The sequence below is a fragment of the Rhincodon typus genome, chromosome 30 (assembly GCF_021869965.1).
Source record: "Rhincodon typus isolate 14 chromosome 30, sRhiTyp1.1, whole genome shotgun sequence".
NCBI classification, from domain to species: domain Eukaryota; kingdom Metazoa; phylum Chordata; class Chondrichthyes; order Orectolobiformes; family Rhincodontidae; genus Rhincodon; species Rhincodon typus.
The window spans coordinates 27006550-27023058 of NC_063361.1; the positions used below are offsets into that span (position 1 = coordinate 27006550).

A 16509-nucleotide genomic window follows, 5' to 3' on the forward strand; every position below is an offset into this window, starting at 1 on the left:
AATGAGAAAAGACCCTTTATTCAGGAGCTTCCATTAAAACTTCTTCCAGCATTTCTTGTTAATGTTTGCTGCCCAGGAGAAGCACTACAGATTGGGATTACACTTCGCCAGTGACAGATTTCCTTGAACAAGGGACGAAGTAAAAAACAAAAGACATAAAAGGTTAGACAGGTTGAAAACTGCTAACTGCTCCGAGAACTTATTTTATTGGGTTTGTTTCAATTTTTCTGCGAAAGCGACATTACAGGACTGAAGTTTCAATTAACTAGAAAAGAAAGGCTCCTAAAATAGCAGAAAATTGCTATTCACTTTGAACAGGGCCAGATTTTTGCAGAGTCAGGAAGACAGTATCAAGCTTTAGAAATGAAAGGCAGGAGCCAGATTCTGAAGGCCTATCCTCCTGTAAGACAAATTAGAGTTTTTGCTGCTGGGGGTATTGGGGGGGGTGGTGCTTCACACAGTAGGGAAACCGGAACTCAGCATTTAAACTGAGTCCTGATTTTAAATGGATCCCATTTTGACTGCTGTAGGAGACGGAATTCAGAGGACAGAGTCATGAGTCAGTGGGATAAATGTAAATATTCAACTCAAAAGGTCTGTTTATGTGTCATGATCTGAAGTTCTTTAAATTCCGCAACTCATTAAACTTGAATAAAATAGTCTTAAAATATCATTGAGTGTTGAAAAAAAACTCCCTCCCTGAGAGTTTGGCTGGACAAGTAAACTTATAGGTTAGAAACATACATTAACAATTGGCTGTAGGATTCCAGTAGACCACCTTGCTACAAGTTCCCCAAGGGATGTTATTACACTGTACATTATGAATGCTTCGCTGAGTTTCAAAACCTACAATTATCTCAACAGGGTGTTCTGAGCTTGTAGTTTGATTGTCAGTTTAAAGAGGCTGTTAAAGGATTAGCTGCCTTTGGTGTGGGGCCTGATTAGAAAAGTCTGTTCTTATAAAATATTAACTAATTGAAGACATTTAAAAGCTTTGAATGGCAGCTTATTTTTCCACCATCAAGTGTGTCGGAGTTAGAGTTGTATTAGGTTGTTAGCACCTCATTTCTTTTAATCTTCACATAGCTCCTAAGATCTTCCCATTGCTGGATAAGTGGCTGTGGAGGTGACAAAGGGTTATGAGACGGTCTGGGAAGTATAATTAGGTGGGTGCAGACATGAGTAGGCACACAGCTAGCTTGGGGATATAAGGACCATAGGGATATGTAGGACAGGTGAGAAGATGTGAGGGGTAAGTGCTGGAGGGCCATCTAAAACTGGTTCCCAACTTATTTCTAGTGTGGGTCAATTTTAATGTTTCACACGGTGCAGTGCCAGAGTGAGAATTTGGGATAGGATAGAGGGAGAGTTGTTGAGTGGGGTAGCCATTCAAACAGTATGGACACAGTCGCAAAAACAATACAACTCAGGCACCAAATACTTTGCATGCTCTGTTGGTGTCAGTGAATGGACCTCAAAATTCAGTGGATTAGGTCTCATCCACAGGCATATAACATCTTGCACACTTAATGAGGTCTTGTAGCTGATGCTAGAACTGTCGTATCCAAGTCTTTGCCTCAAAATCACCTGAGCTGCCTCAGAGTTCACCAGCCTCATACTCGTGCTGTGATCCCACTGAGGGTCATGCCCTGTAGTTGGGAATCCATGGTCTAAAGGGATCAGGACCAAATCCCAGAGAAACCCTGCAGGTCTTCAACCCAGTCCACCTTGGTGCCCACCCATCTCAGTGACCACACAGGATCTGCTTTGTAGGCCGATGGGCCAGACTTGATCCCACTCCCGTCTACCTGGGGCAAAAAGTGGGCTATGTCACAAATTTTCCAATTTCAGCGCAAACATGTTTCTACAACAAGTGAGAATACCTGGGGTCCTGACGTCTTGATTCACCTGCCAAAAGAAACATGTCAAATTATTGAAGGCAACAAAAACACGAGATGCGAAGCTGGTAGTCAGCAATGTACGAAAAATACACCATGAGAGAAAATGAGCTAACACCCAAAATCTTCCCATTCTACACTCCACCCCCACCTGTACTCACTAGCCCTGCTCAAACCCCATCCCCACCCCATACGCTTTCCCCAACTGTCCATCTCCCAAGGTCTTTTTTCAGATATGGTTCCATGTATATAGGGTGCTCCTTGCATCCCAGTCAAATGCTGTTTTGTAGTTCAATGGAAGATAATGGTATAGTGGTAATTCCACTGGACTAGTACACCAGAGGCCCAGGTTAATAGGGATCAAATCCTAGAAAGGCATGTGACAGAATTTAAATTCAACTTGTAAGATCTGGAATCTAAAGCTAGTCCCTATAAGGGTGACCATGTAGTTTATTGCAAAAACCTGCCTGGTTGGTTCATGACCTTTGCGGAAAAGAAATCTGCATTCATTCCCCGGTCTGGCCTACATGAGACTCCAGGCCCAGGGCAATGTGGCCGATGCCCAACTGCCCTCACAATGGACAAGCATGCCATGCCAAGAGGGATGGGCAACAAAGACTGGCCTTGCCAATGATGCACACATGCCAGAAATAAATTTTTTTGTTTATTCTGAAGCAAGACCACCAACTGATCAAGGAAGTGAGAGACCAGCAGATTTTTTTTTTCCTTTATTCATTCATGAGGCAAGGGTGTTGCTGGCTAGGCAGCATTTATTGCCCAAGAGTCAACTGCATTGCTGTGGGTCTGGAGTCACATGGTAAGGATGTGGATCTGGAGTCACATGTAGGCCTGACCAGGTAAGGACGGCAGTTTCCTTCCCTAAAGGACATTAGTGAACCAGATGGGTTTTTTCAACTTTCAACTATCAACTCATGGTCATCATTAGATTGTTAATTCCAGATATTTATTGAATTTAAATTCCACCAGCTGCCGTGGTGAGATTTGAACCTGGATCCCCAGAACGTTATCTGTGTCTCTAGATTAACAGTCCAGCAATAATACCACTCGGCCATCGCTTCCCCCTCTGTGAATTCAGTCAGATTGATTAACTGCATAGTGATGCAGGGACCCACGTTAGTTTCTAAACGTGAGACAGGTTTCGCAACCAGTGCTTTTAAATATCTCGGACATAGAAAGAACTGCAGATGCTGGAGTCAGAGTCAGTACAGTTGAAGCTAGAGGAACACAGCATCAGAGGAGCACAAGGGTCGACGTTTCAGGTCGGGACACTTCATCAGGACTGGGTTCCAGGGCTGACCCTAAACCTGATGAATTGTCTAGTCCTGAAGTGTCTACGTTCCTGCTCCTCTGATGCTGTCTGACCTGTTCTGTTCCTCCAGCTCCACACTGTACCGACATTTAAATATCTCCGCATTCGCAAAACGCCCTCATCGTACTTATCCAAGCTTCTGGTATATTCTGTGGCATCTGTTTATTTTAGCTCTGCGTCAACAGCCAGGCTTAGCCAATCAAGAATCAAATTCGTACTCACTCCCAGGCCTTACAAATGCAATAGTCAGTTTGTGCAGGTCAAAATATGACTTCAAATCAAGTTCACCTTCTCACATCATTCCCAAAATTCTCTTCGTGGCCAAAATCTATCAAACTTCGGCTTGAATTTACTGGGTGACTGAGCATCCACAGTTCTCTGGGGCAGAGGGTTCCTTTGTTTAAAGAAATTCCACCTGACCTCAGGCTTAAACAGTGACCTTGTGTTCCAGAATCCTGAAACCAGGGGAAACCTCTGATTTGATGTAAGGGCTAGCTCTGTCTCCAATAAATTTGGTCAGAAACTCAAAGGTGCTTCAAGAGGTGCTGCATGTGGAGTGGGAAATCCCATTGGAGGATGGCTTTTAGAGGCATTCCTATCCAGGCAGGCAAGCCGGGTAGGCCCCTAGGCCTTCCACTGGATCAGTTACCATCTGGTTCGGGGACTGATGCCTACTTTTGGGCAGTTCGTAAAATCCCTACAGTGCAGAAGGAGGCCATTCAGCCCATCAAGATTGTGCTGACCCCACCCACCACAAAACAGCATCCCACCCTATCCCTGTAACCCCACATTTACCTAGTCTGCACTATCTCTGGACACTGTGGGACAATTTAGCATGACCAATCCATCTAACCTGCACATTGGGAGGAAACTGGAGCTCCCAGAGGAAACCCACACAGACACAGGGAGAATGTGCAAACTCCACACAGACAGTTGCCCGAGGGTGGAATTGAACCCCGGTCCCTGTCGCTGTGAGGCAGCAGTGCTAACTACTGAGCCACTGTGCCAGCTATAATATTGGGAAACTGAAGGCTGGCAGGTACATTCCAATCAATCTGAATTACCTCCCTTGAGCTCGGGTCTTGCTGAGGTTAATTAGATTGGCCAATGGAATTTCCAGGCCTGAACATCCTCTTACCACACCCCTCAAAATGGTGGTGCTGGCACTGATGAGGTGAGACTAGCTCCACACTTGGTGCCTGTATTTCTGGACCCTCTCTGGTATCTCAGATCTACAATGTCAATCAATTGGAGAGACAGGGAAAAATTTCAATGCCTTTTTGCCTTCCGTATCCATTGAAAGCCCTTTGTCCTTTACACTCACTACGAGATATATCACTCTCAAGTAAAAGACACCTTAAATCATGTCAATTAGAAACAAATACTTGCAGGTATTTTGCAGTGAGGTCTTGGAGGAACAGGGAAAATTCTCTGCAAACACAATAAAGTAGCAAACCTTAGTTAAACTGAAAGACAATTCTGAACTAAAATGATTCAGTTACTGAATGGGCCTACATTGTAATAAAAAGATCCTGGAATTCCTGGAGGTCCTGGAGGTCCTGGAGGTCCTGGAATACCAGGAACACCTGGCGTACCTGGGAGTCCCTACGATGGAACATTTGAAAAAGATAGTTTAGACAAAAAATAATCTGTAAGCTCAAAATCAACAAAGTGACTGAGAGTTAATCATTGTTGGCTTCCTCATGATTAGATAACACTCAATACCATCCAGCTTACGTCTGGTATAAGTCAGATACATAAAGAACAGTGAGTGAGGCATGGGGTGCACCATGGTGCCGAATATCAGGAACAGGTTTGGGTTTAGAGGGATTCTCATTCCTGTTGGCTCTGATTCCTTTATTTCTGCTGTGTTTTTTTATTCCCGTTTTGTAACCAAGATGGCGCCAGTTACATCAGTGGAGTCAAAATGGTGCCAAAGAATGTTCCAGCAAGCGGTGGTGTGGTGTAGGGCCTTGTGCCTGGCCACCAGGCCCATGACACAACACTTAACAAGAAGGACTGTAAAGTTGGACACTCTCTTTATTTCCTTGTTTTTCTGCCTTTATATTCTAGGTTTATTATTATAAGTTTTAAGATGGCGCCAGAGAGTGACGACACTATACCACACTTCTCACTGTATTTTGTAACAAGATACATTTGTCAATAAATAAATCAAATCAAATATGGGCCAAACGCAGGCAAATGGGACGAGTTCAGTTTAGGAAATTGGTTGGCATGGACGAATTGGGCCAAAGGGTCTGTTTCTGTGCTGTATGACTCTACGACTCTAATAGGCAAATGATATAACACTTCTGCACGAACCTCTGAGGCCTCAAAGACTTGTTTTGAAATTGACAACAGACTGACTGTGGAATATTGACGGACTTTTCCTGATTCCAACATGCTGGTGCCACCAGTGATTCATTGACCATATTCCATGCTGACATCAATTCGCTTTGACCATTGGCCACGGGAATTGAAATTGAAATTTTCTAGCTGCTGAGCCTGGTGCTGACATTTGAAACGCAGCTGAATTTCCCATGGAAATTTCAGGATCTAAGTGATTTATCGCCAAATTTCCCCCAGTCTTTATTGCGCACTGACTCACACAAGGAGCTGCTCCATGTTCTCCTGAAACACCCGGCTCTCCCTTCTCTCCTTTCAGTCCTGGATGCCCCTGACAGGACAGAAGAGAGAACTGTCAGAAAAATAAACTGAAGAGCAAAATACTGCAGAAACCTGGATTAATGACTGAAATTTCGGCCAATACTCTGCACGACAGGCAGCCTCTGTGGAAAGAGAAACAGAGACCAGGTCTTTGTGCCATGCTGGCAGAAGCAGGTGAGGAATTGGTAACATCCGCTGGGCTAATAATCCAAAAGCCCAGGTTAATGTTCTGACACATTCAATCCTGGTCTCTCCCTGCTGTACGAAAGATGTTGCAAAACTTGAAAGAGTTCAGAAAAGATTTACAAGGCTGTTGCCAGGGTTGGAAGGTTAGTACTATAGGGAGGGGCTGAATAGGCTGGGGTTATTTTCCCTGGAGCGTCGGAAGCTGAGGTGAGATTTTATAGGAGTTCATAAAATCATGAAGGGGCATGGATAGGGTGAATAGACAAGGTCTTTTCTGCAGGATGGGGGAGTCCAAAACTAGAGGACAAAGGTTTAAGGTGAGAGGGGAAAGGGACCTAAGGGGCAACTTTTTCGCACAGAGGACGGTGCGTGTATGGAATGAACTGCCAGAGGAAGTGGTGAAGGCTGGTACAATTGCACGATTTAAAAGGCATCTGGATGAGTACATGAGTAGGAAGGATTTAGAAGGATATGGACCAAATGCTGGCAAATGGGACCAGATTAATTTAGGATGGCTGAGTTGGACCAAAGGATCTGTTTCGGTACTGTATATTTCCATGACTCCATGACATGGGTTCAAATCCCACCATAACAGATAGTGAAATTTAAATATGGATATATGAAGTTAGCCTAAGGGCAGTCACTGTCAAATATCCATCTGGTTCACTTCTGGGAAGGAGATCTGTCATTTTTATCTGGTCTGGTCTATGCACAACTCTAAACCTATAACAACGTGATTGACTCTCAACTGCCCTCTGATGAGCAAAAAAAAAGTGGATGTGGTTACACCTGCTTCAGCAGGTCTGGGAAAGGTGGTTACAGTAATATTTACAGGAGTTTTGAAGAATGAGGGGAGATCTCATAGAAACCTATCAAATTCTAACAGAAGTAGGCAGCACAAATACAGGAGGGATGTTCCTGATGGTGGGGTGTCTAGAACCATGCTCACAGTCTGAGAATATGGTGTAGGCTATTTTAAACCGAGATTAGGAGAAATTCCTTCTCCCAGAGAGTTGTGAGCCTATGGAATTCTCTGTCACTCAAAGCGGTTGAGGCCAACACATTAAATACTTTCAAGAAGGAGCAGCAAGGTGGCTCAGTGTTTAGCATTACAACCTCACAGCACCAAGGGACAGAGGTTCAATTCCACCCTTGGGTGACTGTCAGTGTGGCGTTTGCACAATCTCCCTGTATCTGAGTGAGTTTACTCTGGGTCCTCTCGTTTCCTCCCACACAAACAATATGCAGTTCAGGTGGATGGGATGTGCTAAATTGCCCATAGAGTCCAGGGATGTGTAGGCTAAGGGGGTTAGCTGTGGGAATTTAGGGTAAGGGTTTGGGTCTGATTCGGATGCTTTTCAGAGGATTGTTGTGGACTCAAGGAGCCAAATGGGCTGCTTCCACACTGTTCAGCTTCTATGTTTGTAGGAGATAGATATAGTTCTTAGGATTAAAGGGACAAAGCAGGAACAGAGAACTGAGTTGGATGATCAGCCATGACAATAATGGATGGTGGAGCAGGCTCAAATAGCCTACTCCTGCTCTTTTTTTCTATGAAGCCACCAGTTGATCTCATAACCATCAGGCTGCCAGGTGGCTACAGTCAAGGCATCTCGTAGCTCTTCCCCTGAAAATCCCGGGATGATGACCCACCAATCAGGCCTCTGGGAATGGTGGTAACTGCTTTTCCCATTGAGGAAGGCTCCAGCTGGGGGTAGTATCACAGCTGAGTGGACCCTGATAAGGGAGGTTGTATTTTTACAGTTATGTTCAGGTGGGATTCTGACTGAGAGACATTCAGTTGTACTCCCACAGATGGTAGCTGTGTACCATTGGCTTTGCCATTCTTTACCACTGACTCCCCGAAGTTTCTGCCAATCATAACACTGCCTCTTTGTTTTGAGGTACAACAGCGAGTGAGCAAGAGCAGATCACAAAAGATCCCTCTCCAGTACTGATAGCATCAATCTGAGGAAACAGCTACTGTCCCGATCCCATCTGAACTCCGTTGCTAGCATCAATGTAGCCAGAGGTAAATCCAGGTCTGAGGCCCACACCTCATGAAAGAATAAATAAAACAAAAAGCTTCCTTTTTTTAACTCATTCATGGATGAGCATCACTGACTGGGCCAGCATGCATTGACCAACCCTAGTTGCCCTTCAGAAGGGGCTGTTGAGTTGCTTTCTTGAACACTGCAGTCCATTCGGTACAGTCAGGCCCACAGTGCTGTTAAGGATGGAATTCCAGTAACTGTGAAGGAATGAACTTATATTTCCAGGTTAGGATGATGTGGTGCTTGCTTTGGGACTTACCATGGGATGATGTATCCCATGTGTCTGCTGCTGCCGTTGTCCTTTCTAATTCGAGTGTTCGTGGTTGTGGAAGGTGCTGTCGGGGGAGCCTTGGGGAGTTGTTACAGTGCATCGTGTAAATCAAGTATGACTTGTCAGCACTGACTGCTCTGGGGACCGTGTAGGAAGAAGTCTCTACACACGGCCTTCAGTAAGGCGTTTGACAAGGTTCCTCATGGTAGATTGGTTAGCAAGGTTAAATCACATGGAATACAGGGAGAACTAGCCATTTGCATACAGAACTAGCTTGAAGGTAGAAGACAGAGGGTGGTGGTGGAGGGTTGCTTTTCAGACTGGAGGCCTGTGACCAGCAATGTGCCACAAGGATTGGTGCTGGGTCCATTGCTTTTTGTCATTTGTATAAATGATTTGGATGTGAACTTAGGAGGTATGGTTAGTTTGCAGATGACACCAAAACTGACGATGTAGTGGACAGCGAAGAAGGTTACCTCAGAGTACAACTGGATCTTGATCAAATGGACAATGGGCCAAGGAGTGGCAGATGGAGTTTAATTTAGATAAATGTAAGGTGCTGCATTTTGGAAAGGCAAATCAGTGTAGGACTTATGCACTTATACACTAATCTTCTTAATGGGAAAATCCCGGGGAGTGTTGCTGAACAAGGAGACCTTGGAGTGCAATTCTTATTTCCTTGAAAGTCGAGTGCCAGGTAGACAGGATAGGCATTTGGTAAACTTGCCTTTATTGGTCAGTGCATTGAGTATAGGAGTTGGGAGGTCATGTAGCAGCTGTACATGCAATTCTGCTCTACCTGCTACAGGAAATATGAACTTGAAAGTCAGAAAAGATTTACAAGAATGTTGCCTGGTTTGGAGGGTTTGAGCTAGAGGGAGAGGCTGAAAGGGCTAGGGCTATTTTCCCTGGAGTGCCAGATGCCGAGGGGTGACCCGGTAGAGGTTTATAAAATCATGAGGGACATGGACAAGGTAAACAGACAAGGTCTTTTCTCAGGGTGGGAGAGTCTAAAACTAGAGGGCAAAGGTTTAAGGTGAGAGGGGAAAGATTTTAAAGGGAACTAAGGGGCAACTTTTTCACACAGAGGGTGGTGTGTGTATGGAATGAGCTGCCAGAGGAAGCGGTGGAAGCTGGTACAATTACAACATTTAAAAGGCATCTGGATGGGTATATGAATAGGAAGGGTTTAGAGAGATATGGGCCAAATGCTGGAAAATGGGACTAGATTAATTTAGGATAACTGGTCAGCATGGACAAGTTGGACCAAAAGGTCTTTTTCCATGCTGTATATCTCTATGACTCTATGATCTGTGAGGAGACCTTTCCAGGGCCAGGTTTACCATTGCTGTTTCTGGTAGATATGATAAGGCTGAGCGCCCTGTCTGGTTCCATTTCTTACATTAGGCTTTGTAACAGTTTTATACAACTATGTGGCTATTTCAAAGGACAGTTAAGAGTCAATCACATTTGCTGTGGATCTGAACCAGTTAAGGACAGCAGATTCCTTTCCTTAAAGCACTTGAGTGAACCAGACAGCTTTTTATAACAATGGGAACCATTAGGCCAGCTTTCCAATCTCAGATTTTTGAATTGGATTCAAATTTCACCATCTGCCCTGGTGAGATTTGAACCTGTGGCCTAAAATAGTAACCTGGGACTCTGGATTACGAGCCCAGTGACAATACCATTACATGACTGCCTTGCTCTTTCGGAGAGTTGCTTAACTAAAGGCAAGGGAATTTAGATGAATGAACAGTACAGCACAGGAACAGGCCCTTCGGCCCACCAAGACTGTGCTGACACATGATGGCTTTCTAAACTAAAACTCTTTTGCCTCTACATGATTTATCCCTCTATTCCATGCTTATTCAAATATCTGTTATGATGCCTCTTAAACGTTGCTATTGTATCTGCCTCCACCACCTGTTCTGGCAGCGCATTCCAGGCACTTACCACCCTCTGTGTAATAAGACTGCTTCTCACACCTCTTTTAGACTTATCGCCTTTACCTTAAACCCGCATCCCCTAATAATTGACTTTTCTACCCTGGGAAGAAGACTCTGACCATTCATTCTATCCACACCTCTCATAATTTTGTAACTGTCTATCAGGTTGTTCTTCATCCATCAATGCTCAAGTGAAAACAAACTGAGTTTGTCCAATTTCTTCTCATAGCTAATACCCTTCAAACCATGCAACATCCTGGTCAGCCTTTTCTGTACTCTCTCCAAAGCCTCCACATTCTTCTGGTAGTGTGGTGACCAGAACTGTACGCAATATTCCAAATGTGGCCGAACTAAAGTTCTATGCAGCTGCAACTTGAATTGCCAATTTTTATATTCTATGCCCCAGCAATGAAGGCAAGCATGCCATATGCCTTTTTGACCACCTTATCCACTTGTGTGGCCACTTTCAGGGAACTTTGGACCTGTACGCCTAGATCCCTATGTATGTTGATGCTACTAAGGATTCTGCCATTAACTGTATTCTTCACTCCTGCGTTAGATTTTCCAAAATGCATTTGTCTAGATTAAACTCTATCTGCTATTTCCCCACCTGTCTCTGTCCTATCAGTATCTTGCTGTATCCTCTGGCAATTCTCCTTACTATCTGCAGCTCCTCCAACCTTTCTTGCATCTGCAAACTTACTAATCAGACCACCTACATTCTCCTCCAAATCATTTATATATATTGCTAATAACAGGGTCCCAGCACTGATCCCTGTAGAATGCCACTGGTCACAGATCTCCAATCTGAAAAATACCCTTCCACTGCTACTTACTATGTTAAGCCAGTTCCGTATCCAGCTTACCAGTTCACTGCAGATCCCATGATTTTTGTATCAGCCTGTCATGAGGGACCTTGTCAAAGGTCTTGTTAAAGTCCATATAGACAACATCTACTGCTCCACCCTCATCAATCATCTTTGTCACTTCCGCAATCAAGTTTGTGAGATACGACCTTTCCCAAACAAAGCCTTCCCCTATCACTAATAAATCCATATTTTTCCAAATGTGAATAAATCCTATCCCTAAGAATCTTCTCCAATAATTTCCCTACCATTGACATAAGGGTCACCTGGCTGTAATTCCCCAAATAATCCCTGTTGCCCTTCTTAAACAAAGGAACCACATTGGCTATTTTCCTGAACCTCTGGAACCTCTCCTGTGATTAAAGAAACTAAAACAAACTTCTTTATGAAAGTGAACGGTAAGGATCAGAAACTCACCACCAAGTGAGTGGGTGAAGTGAATGTTTTACATGTGGTTAAAGGGAAACTAAACAAGAATACAATGGAGGAGGAAACAAAGGGTTGTGTGGATAGTTTTTGATGAGGGAGTTGGGAAGAAGCTAGAGTGGAACAAAACAACTGGCAGAGACTGGTTATACCTGTGTATCCGATGTAATTCTATATTTCATCCTATGTCATCTGTATAGCAGGGCAGTAAACCAAACTAGCTGTTTCTCTCTTTCAGGAATTTATCAGCTAAGGATTTGAGATGAATACGGGAGACGTTAACTGCATGGGTACTGGCTCTCTTACCGGTCTTCCAGGTGGGCCAATTTCTCCCCTCAGTTTCTCCAGCATCTGTGTTAAAACCGAAAAGAAACAAAAAAACACTGTCAATATTTTCCAAATGGATTTAAATTGTCTAAAGAGGTAGCTCACTGTTCTATCAGGTTGGACCTGTGAGTACATTAATGTTGAATTAACTTTGTAGCCACTGATTAAGTGCTGATTTATCCTTCAATATTTCAGGGTTAAGGATACTTCAGGGGTCCTTTTTGATAGAATAAAAAAGACCGCGTTTCAATCAAGTTTATTTCTCAATGTGTACACCAAAGTGGAGGGGGTTAAGGTCAGTAATTTGACACTCTCCATTTCACTATCCCTAAAAAAAATCCATAAATGAAAGACAATTTAAAACTCACTAAACTCTTATCTCAAATCTACACCTTTGTGCCCGAATTCACAAGAACATTTTCTGAGTGCACAATTACAACATTTTCCCACTCCTTACTTGCAGACTCTTAGTGAGTCTGGCTAATCATAGACAACTCCGTACAAACACTTCCATTGCCTACGTTGTTTAAAAGTTTCCTCTATTGTTTCCCAGAATGTAGGTGTCGCTGGGTTGTCCATTTTCCCTTAAACTGAGGGACTTAGTTGGCCACTTCAGAATCAAACTGCATTGTTAATCGTCTGGAGTCACGTGTAGGCCAGACCGATTAAGGATGGTAGACTTCCTTCCCTAAAGTGCACCAGGTGGGTTTTTAAAACAAACAATGATAGTTTCATGGTTCTGTCACTGTGACTTGCTTTCAATTCCAGATCATAGGAACTGAATTAAATTCCACTTTCTGCCAAGATATGATTCAAACTTCTGTTCCCAGAACATTAGCCTAGGCCTCTGGATTACTATCCCAGTGAGTTTATGATCGTCTTCCCCAAAAATGCATTTACTTAAACTTTCAAACTTAAATTTGTTTGATGTAAATGTTTACAAAGAGAAAAATAAGCTTTTATCCTATCAATCCAATTGGCTTCGAATCAAGCCTGGACCATCACAGAAATCCTGATTCCTGAGCTGGAGGAAATGTCAGCGATCATTTACCTGACTGGAAGAAATGTCAAACAATTGGGAGCTGGCTGGTCCAGGGGGTCCTGGGGGACCCTGGGGTCCTGGCATGCAGACACATTCCTGATCACAGACACCCTGTTATATGGATCATGAAAAGAACAGAAAAAAGAAACACATTTACTTCATGTAAGAGATGGAAGAATATCTTTAGAATTTATTCTTTGATGGGATGTTGGTGTGACTGACAAGACTGGCATTTTATTGAGTGTTCCTAATCACCCATAAACAAAGCACTTTGCTCAGCCATTTCAGAGGGCAGTTAATAGTCAACACATCAGAAATCACATGTAGGCCAGACCAGGTAAGGAGAGTCAATTTCCTTCTCCAAGGCATTTTTTTGTTTTATTCATTCACAGGATGAGCGTATCACTGGCCAGGCAGCATTTATTGCCCATCCCTAATTGCCCAGAGGGCAGTTAAGAGTCAACCACATTGCTATGGGTCTGCAATCATACATAAGCCAGACCAGGTAAGGATGGCAGTTTCCTTCCCTAAAGGACATTCGTGAACCAGATGGGTTTTTCCGACAATCAATTCACGGTCGTCATTAGATTCTTAATTCCAGATACTTATTGAATTCAAATTCCACCATCTGCCATGGCAGGATTCGAACCTGGGTCCCGAAAAAGTTAACAAGGTGTAGAGCTGGATGAACACAGCAGGCCAAGCAGCATCAGAGGAGCAGAAAGGCTGATGTTTCGGGCCTAGACCCTTCTTCAGAAAATGATTCTCCAGCATCTGCAGTTGCTACTATCCCGAAAAAGTTATGTGAGCCTCTGGATTAACAGTCCAGTGATAATACCACTAGGCCATTGCCTCCCCATGCATTTGAGTAAATTATATCAATGATAATAGACACTAGCTGTCAATTCCAGATTTTGATTAGTTAAATTTTATTTTCATGAACTGCGGAAGTGGTGATGGCATTTGAAGCAATATCCCCAGAACATTAGCCTGGACCTCCAGATTAGTAACATGTTATGAATCAGACCAAAACTGCTCACTTAGGCTTTTGTCTTCATGATGTGAACTCGCTGCGCAGTAGAGTCAGTTGTAGTTGACTCTACTTTGGTCTCTGAGTCACAAGGTTCTGAGGGCAAGTTGTACTCCAGTGTTTGTGTGCAAAAAAATCTACACTGACATTCCCAGTGCAGTATCGAGGAGTGCTGCGCTTTTGAATGAGACGTTAAACCAAGATCCTATTCACCTTCTTGATTAGAATTTGCTATTCATTAGGAGAGCAAGGGATTTCTCCCCGGTGTCCTGGCTAATATTATCCGATAATCAATTGAGTTTAAGAAATGTGGTTATCTAAATACCACCACATTGCTGTTTGTGGGAGTTTCCTGTGTGTAAATTGGCTGCTGCATTTCCCATATTACAGCAGTAACTACCCTTCAAGAATACTTAATTGCCTGTGAAGCAATTTGAGACGTCTGGTGGCTGTGAAAAATACTATACAAAATGCTTTTCAGGCCAGGCTGACAAATGGTTCAAAATACAAGGATTATACTTCTGATGGTGTGCTGGAAAGAAAGAAACACAATCTGAAGGAATATTGTCACTTATTTTTTGGTGCACCAGCTATTCAGGTGGCTGGATTGGAGCTCAGCAGTTTAGAAGATAAAGCCATGAATCAGTTAAAATGAAAATCTGGAGAACTTTATACTGACCATGGGCCCTGGTAGTCCAATAGAGCCTGGAAGTCCTGGAGGACCAGCCGGTCCAGGGAAACCCTAAAGTTGAGAGATAGAAAGAGGAGATTTTGATTTATCAGTCAGAGAGTTAAATGTTTTGACATGTGGCAGCAACTGATGTATTTCATTGACATGTGCTACCAAGTGTCGCTCAGTTCAGTGAAAGCACTGTTGCCCCTGTGTCAGAAAATATTGTCAGAGGTGCCATTCGTGGACATTAACCCAAGGTCCTATCTGCCCATTCAAGTGAACCGAACAAATCCAATGGCGCTACTCAAATGAAGATTAATCAGGAAGCTTTCCTGCACTCTGAGGCGACACCCATGGGAAAAATCTGAAAGAGTAAGAAAAGAAAAATTACCTGTTCACCTTGAAGACCTGGATTCCCCTTTTCACCCTAATACCAAATAAAAAGAGCAGCTGTTACAAACTTAACAGACCCAACGGATTGAGAGACTCCTGCTGTCTGGCAATCCAGTAATCGATGACTCATTGCAAAAAAAACCCCAAGAGATTCTGTCCTCCAGTTACTTCTTCCACAGTTTTTGGTTCACTCTCGTGCAGTCTCCATGTTAGCCACACTCCCATGAGTAACACACAAGAGAGGAATACACTTAGGAATTTTGTATCAGCCTGCCGATGCCATGGTTTAAAAAATCATTCACCCTCTCCACCACCAACACACAGTGAGTGCCACAGATAAGAGGCAATGACAGCATTCACCAAGGCTCCTTTCACAGTACCCTCCAAACTCATGAGCTTTACCACTGAGAGGGGAAGAGCATCCCCAGCTGCAAGTTCGCCTCCAAGCCACTGACCATCCTGACTTGGCTCTATGTTACTGTTCATTCATTGTGGCTGGGTCAAAATTCCCTAACACACCGTGAAGGTGTTCCAACATCCCAAAGACTGCAGAGATTCAAGAAGGTCGCTCATCACCGTTTGTCCCGAGTGCAATTAAGGATGGACAACATAGGCTGACCACACCAGAAATACCCACAGCCCGTGGACACCAGGATCTTTTGAGAAAATGTCCCTCAAATGTAAATGTAACAATCAGCATGTTGTGGCTAACGTGGTTCCGTCTGCAATATTACACTGTCCTGGCCAAATGGGGTTATACCAACTACTGGGCAACAGCAAAGGCACAGTGGGCCGAAAACGTGGCATCCTACTAACCACCTCCTGCCAATGTTCTGCCTGCTGTGACTTTGGAGTAGACTGGGCAACTGGTGAGCAGTTGTAACTGGTATGAGCCCACTTGAATAGATAGTGTGGGGTCCTATGTTCTATGTAGGCCGTCAATTGAATATATAAGTACCAATGATAAGAACATGTACCACTGGATGTGCATTAAAGGGACTTCTGAAGGTTAGCCTTCGAGCACTGATTCACTTTGTGCGGGGCCAGGGAGAACATACACATTCCTCTTGTCCCTTAAAGGACTTTGTTACCTTTTCTGCTTTCTCCAGGACACCCCACCCCACTCCATACTCACCGTAAGGTTCAGCTTCTGGCTTGGTTCTGGAGTGAAGATGCTGGATTTTCTGTTCCACTGATCATCCCCACAACCACTGCCCCACCCCCCACCGCTCCTCGCCCACACACACATGCACTCACAAACACACACACACAAACACACATGCACTCTCTCACACACACACACAAACTCTCACACACACAAACACAAGCACACAGACACACACACACGCACTCTCTCTCTCTCACACACACACACACACACACACACACACACACAC

At 43.8% G+C, this 16509-nt stretch overlaps 1 protein-coding gene across 1 annotated transcript in view; it reads right to left on the reverse strand.

The window, feature by feature from the left end:
- Nucleotides 1-1823: 1823 nt before the first annotated feature.
- LOC109925039 (collagen alpha-1(XVIII) chain-like) overlaps nucleotides 1824-16509 on the reverse strand; it is a 70784-nt gene continuing 56098 nt past the window's right edge. The window contains exons 14-21 of the mRNA XM_048614688.1: nucleotides 15111-15146; nucleotides 14726-14788; nucleotides 13026-13127; nucleotides 11954-11998; nucleotides 5837-5905; nucleotides 4744-4833; nucleotides 4618-4659; nucleotides 1824-1908 (exon numbers count right to left, since the gene is read on the reverse strand). Coding sequence (XP_048470645.1) covers nucleotides 1831-1908; nucleotides 4618-4659; nucleotides 4744-4833; nucleotides 5837-5905; nucleotides 11954-11998; nucleotides 13026-13127; nucleotides 14726-14788; nucleotides 15111-15146 — 525 coding nt within the window. The 3' untranslated portion in view covers nucleotides 1824-1830. The remainder of the gene's footprint in view (nucleotides 1909-4617; nucleotides 4660-4743; nucleotides 4834-5836; nucleotides 5906-11953; nucleotides 11999-13025; nucleotides 13128-14725; nucleotides 14789-15110; nucleotides 15147-16509) is intronic.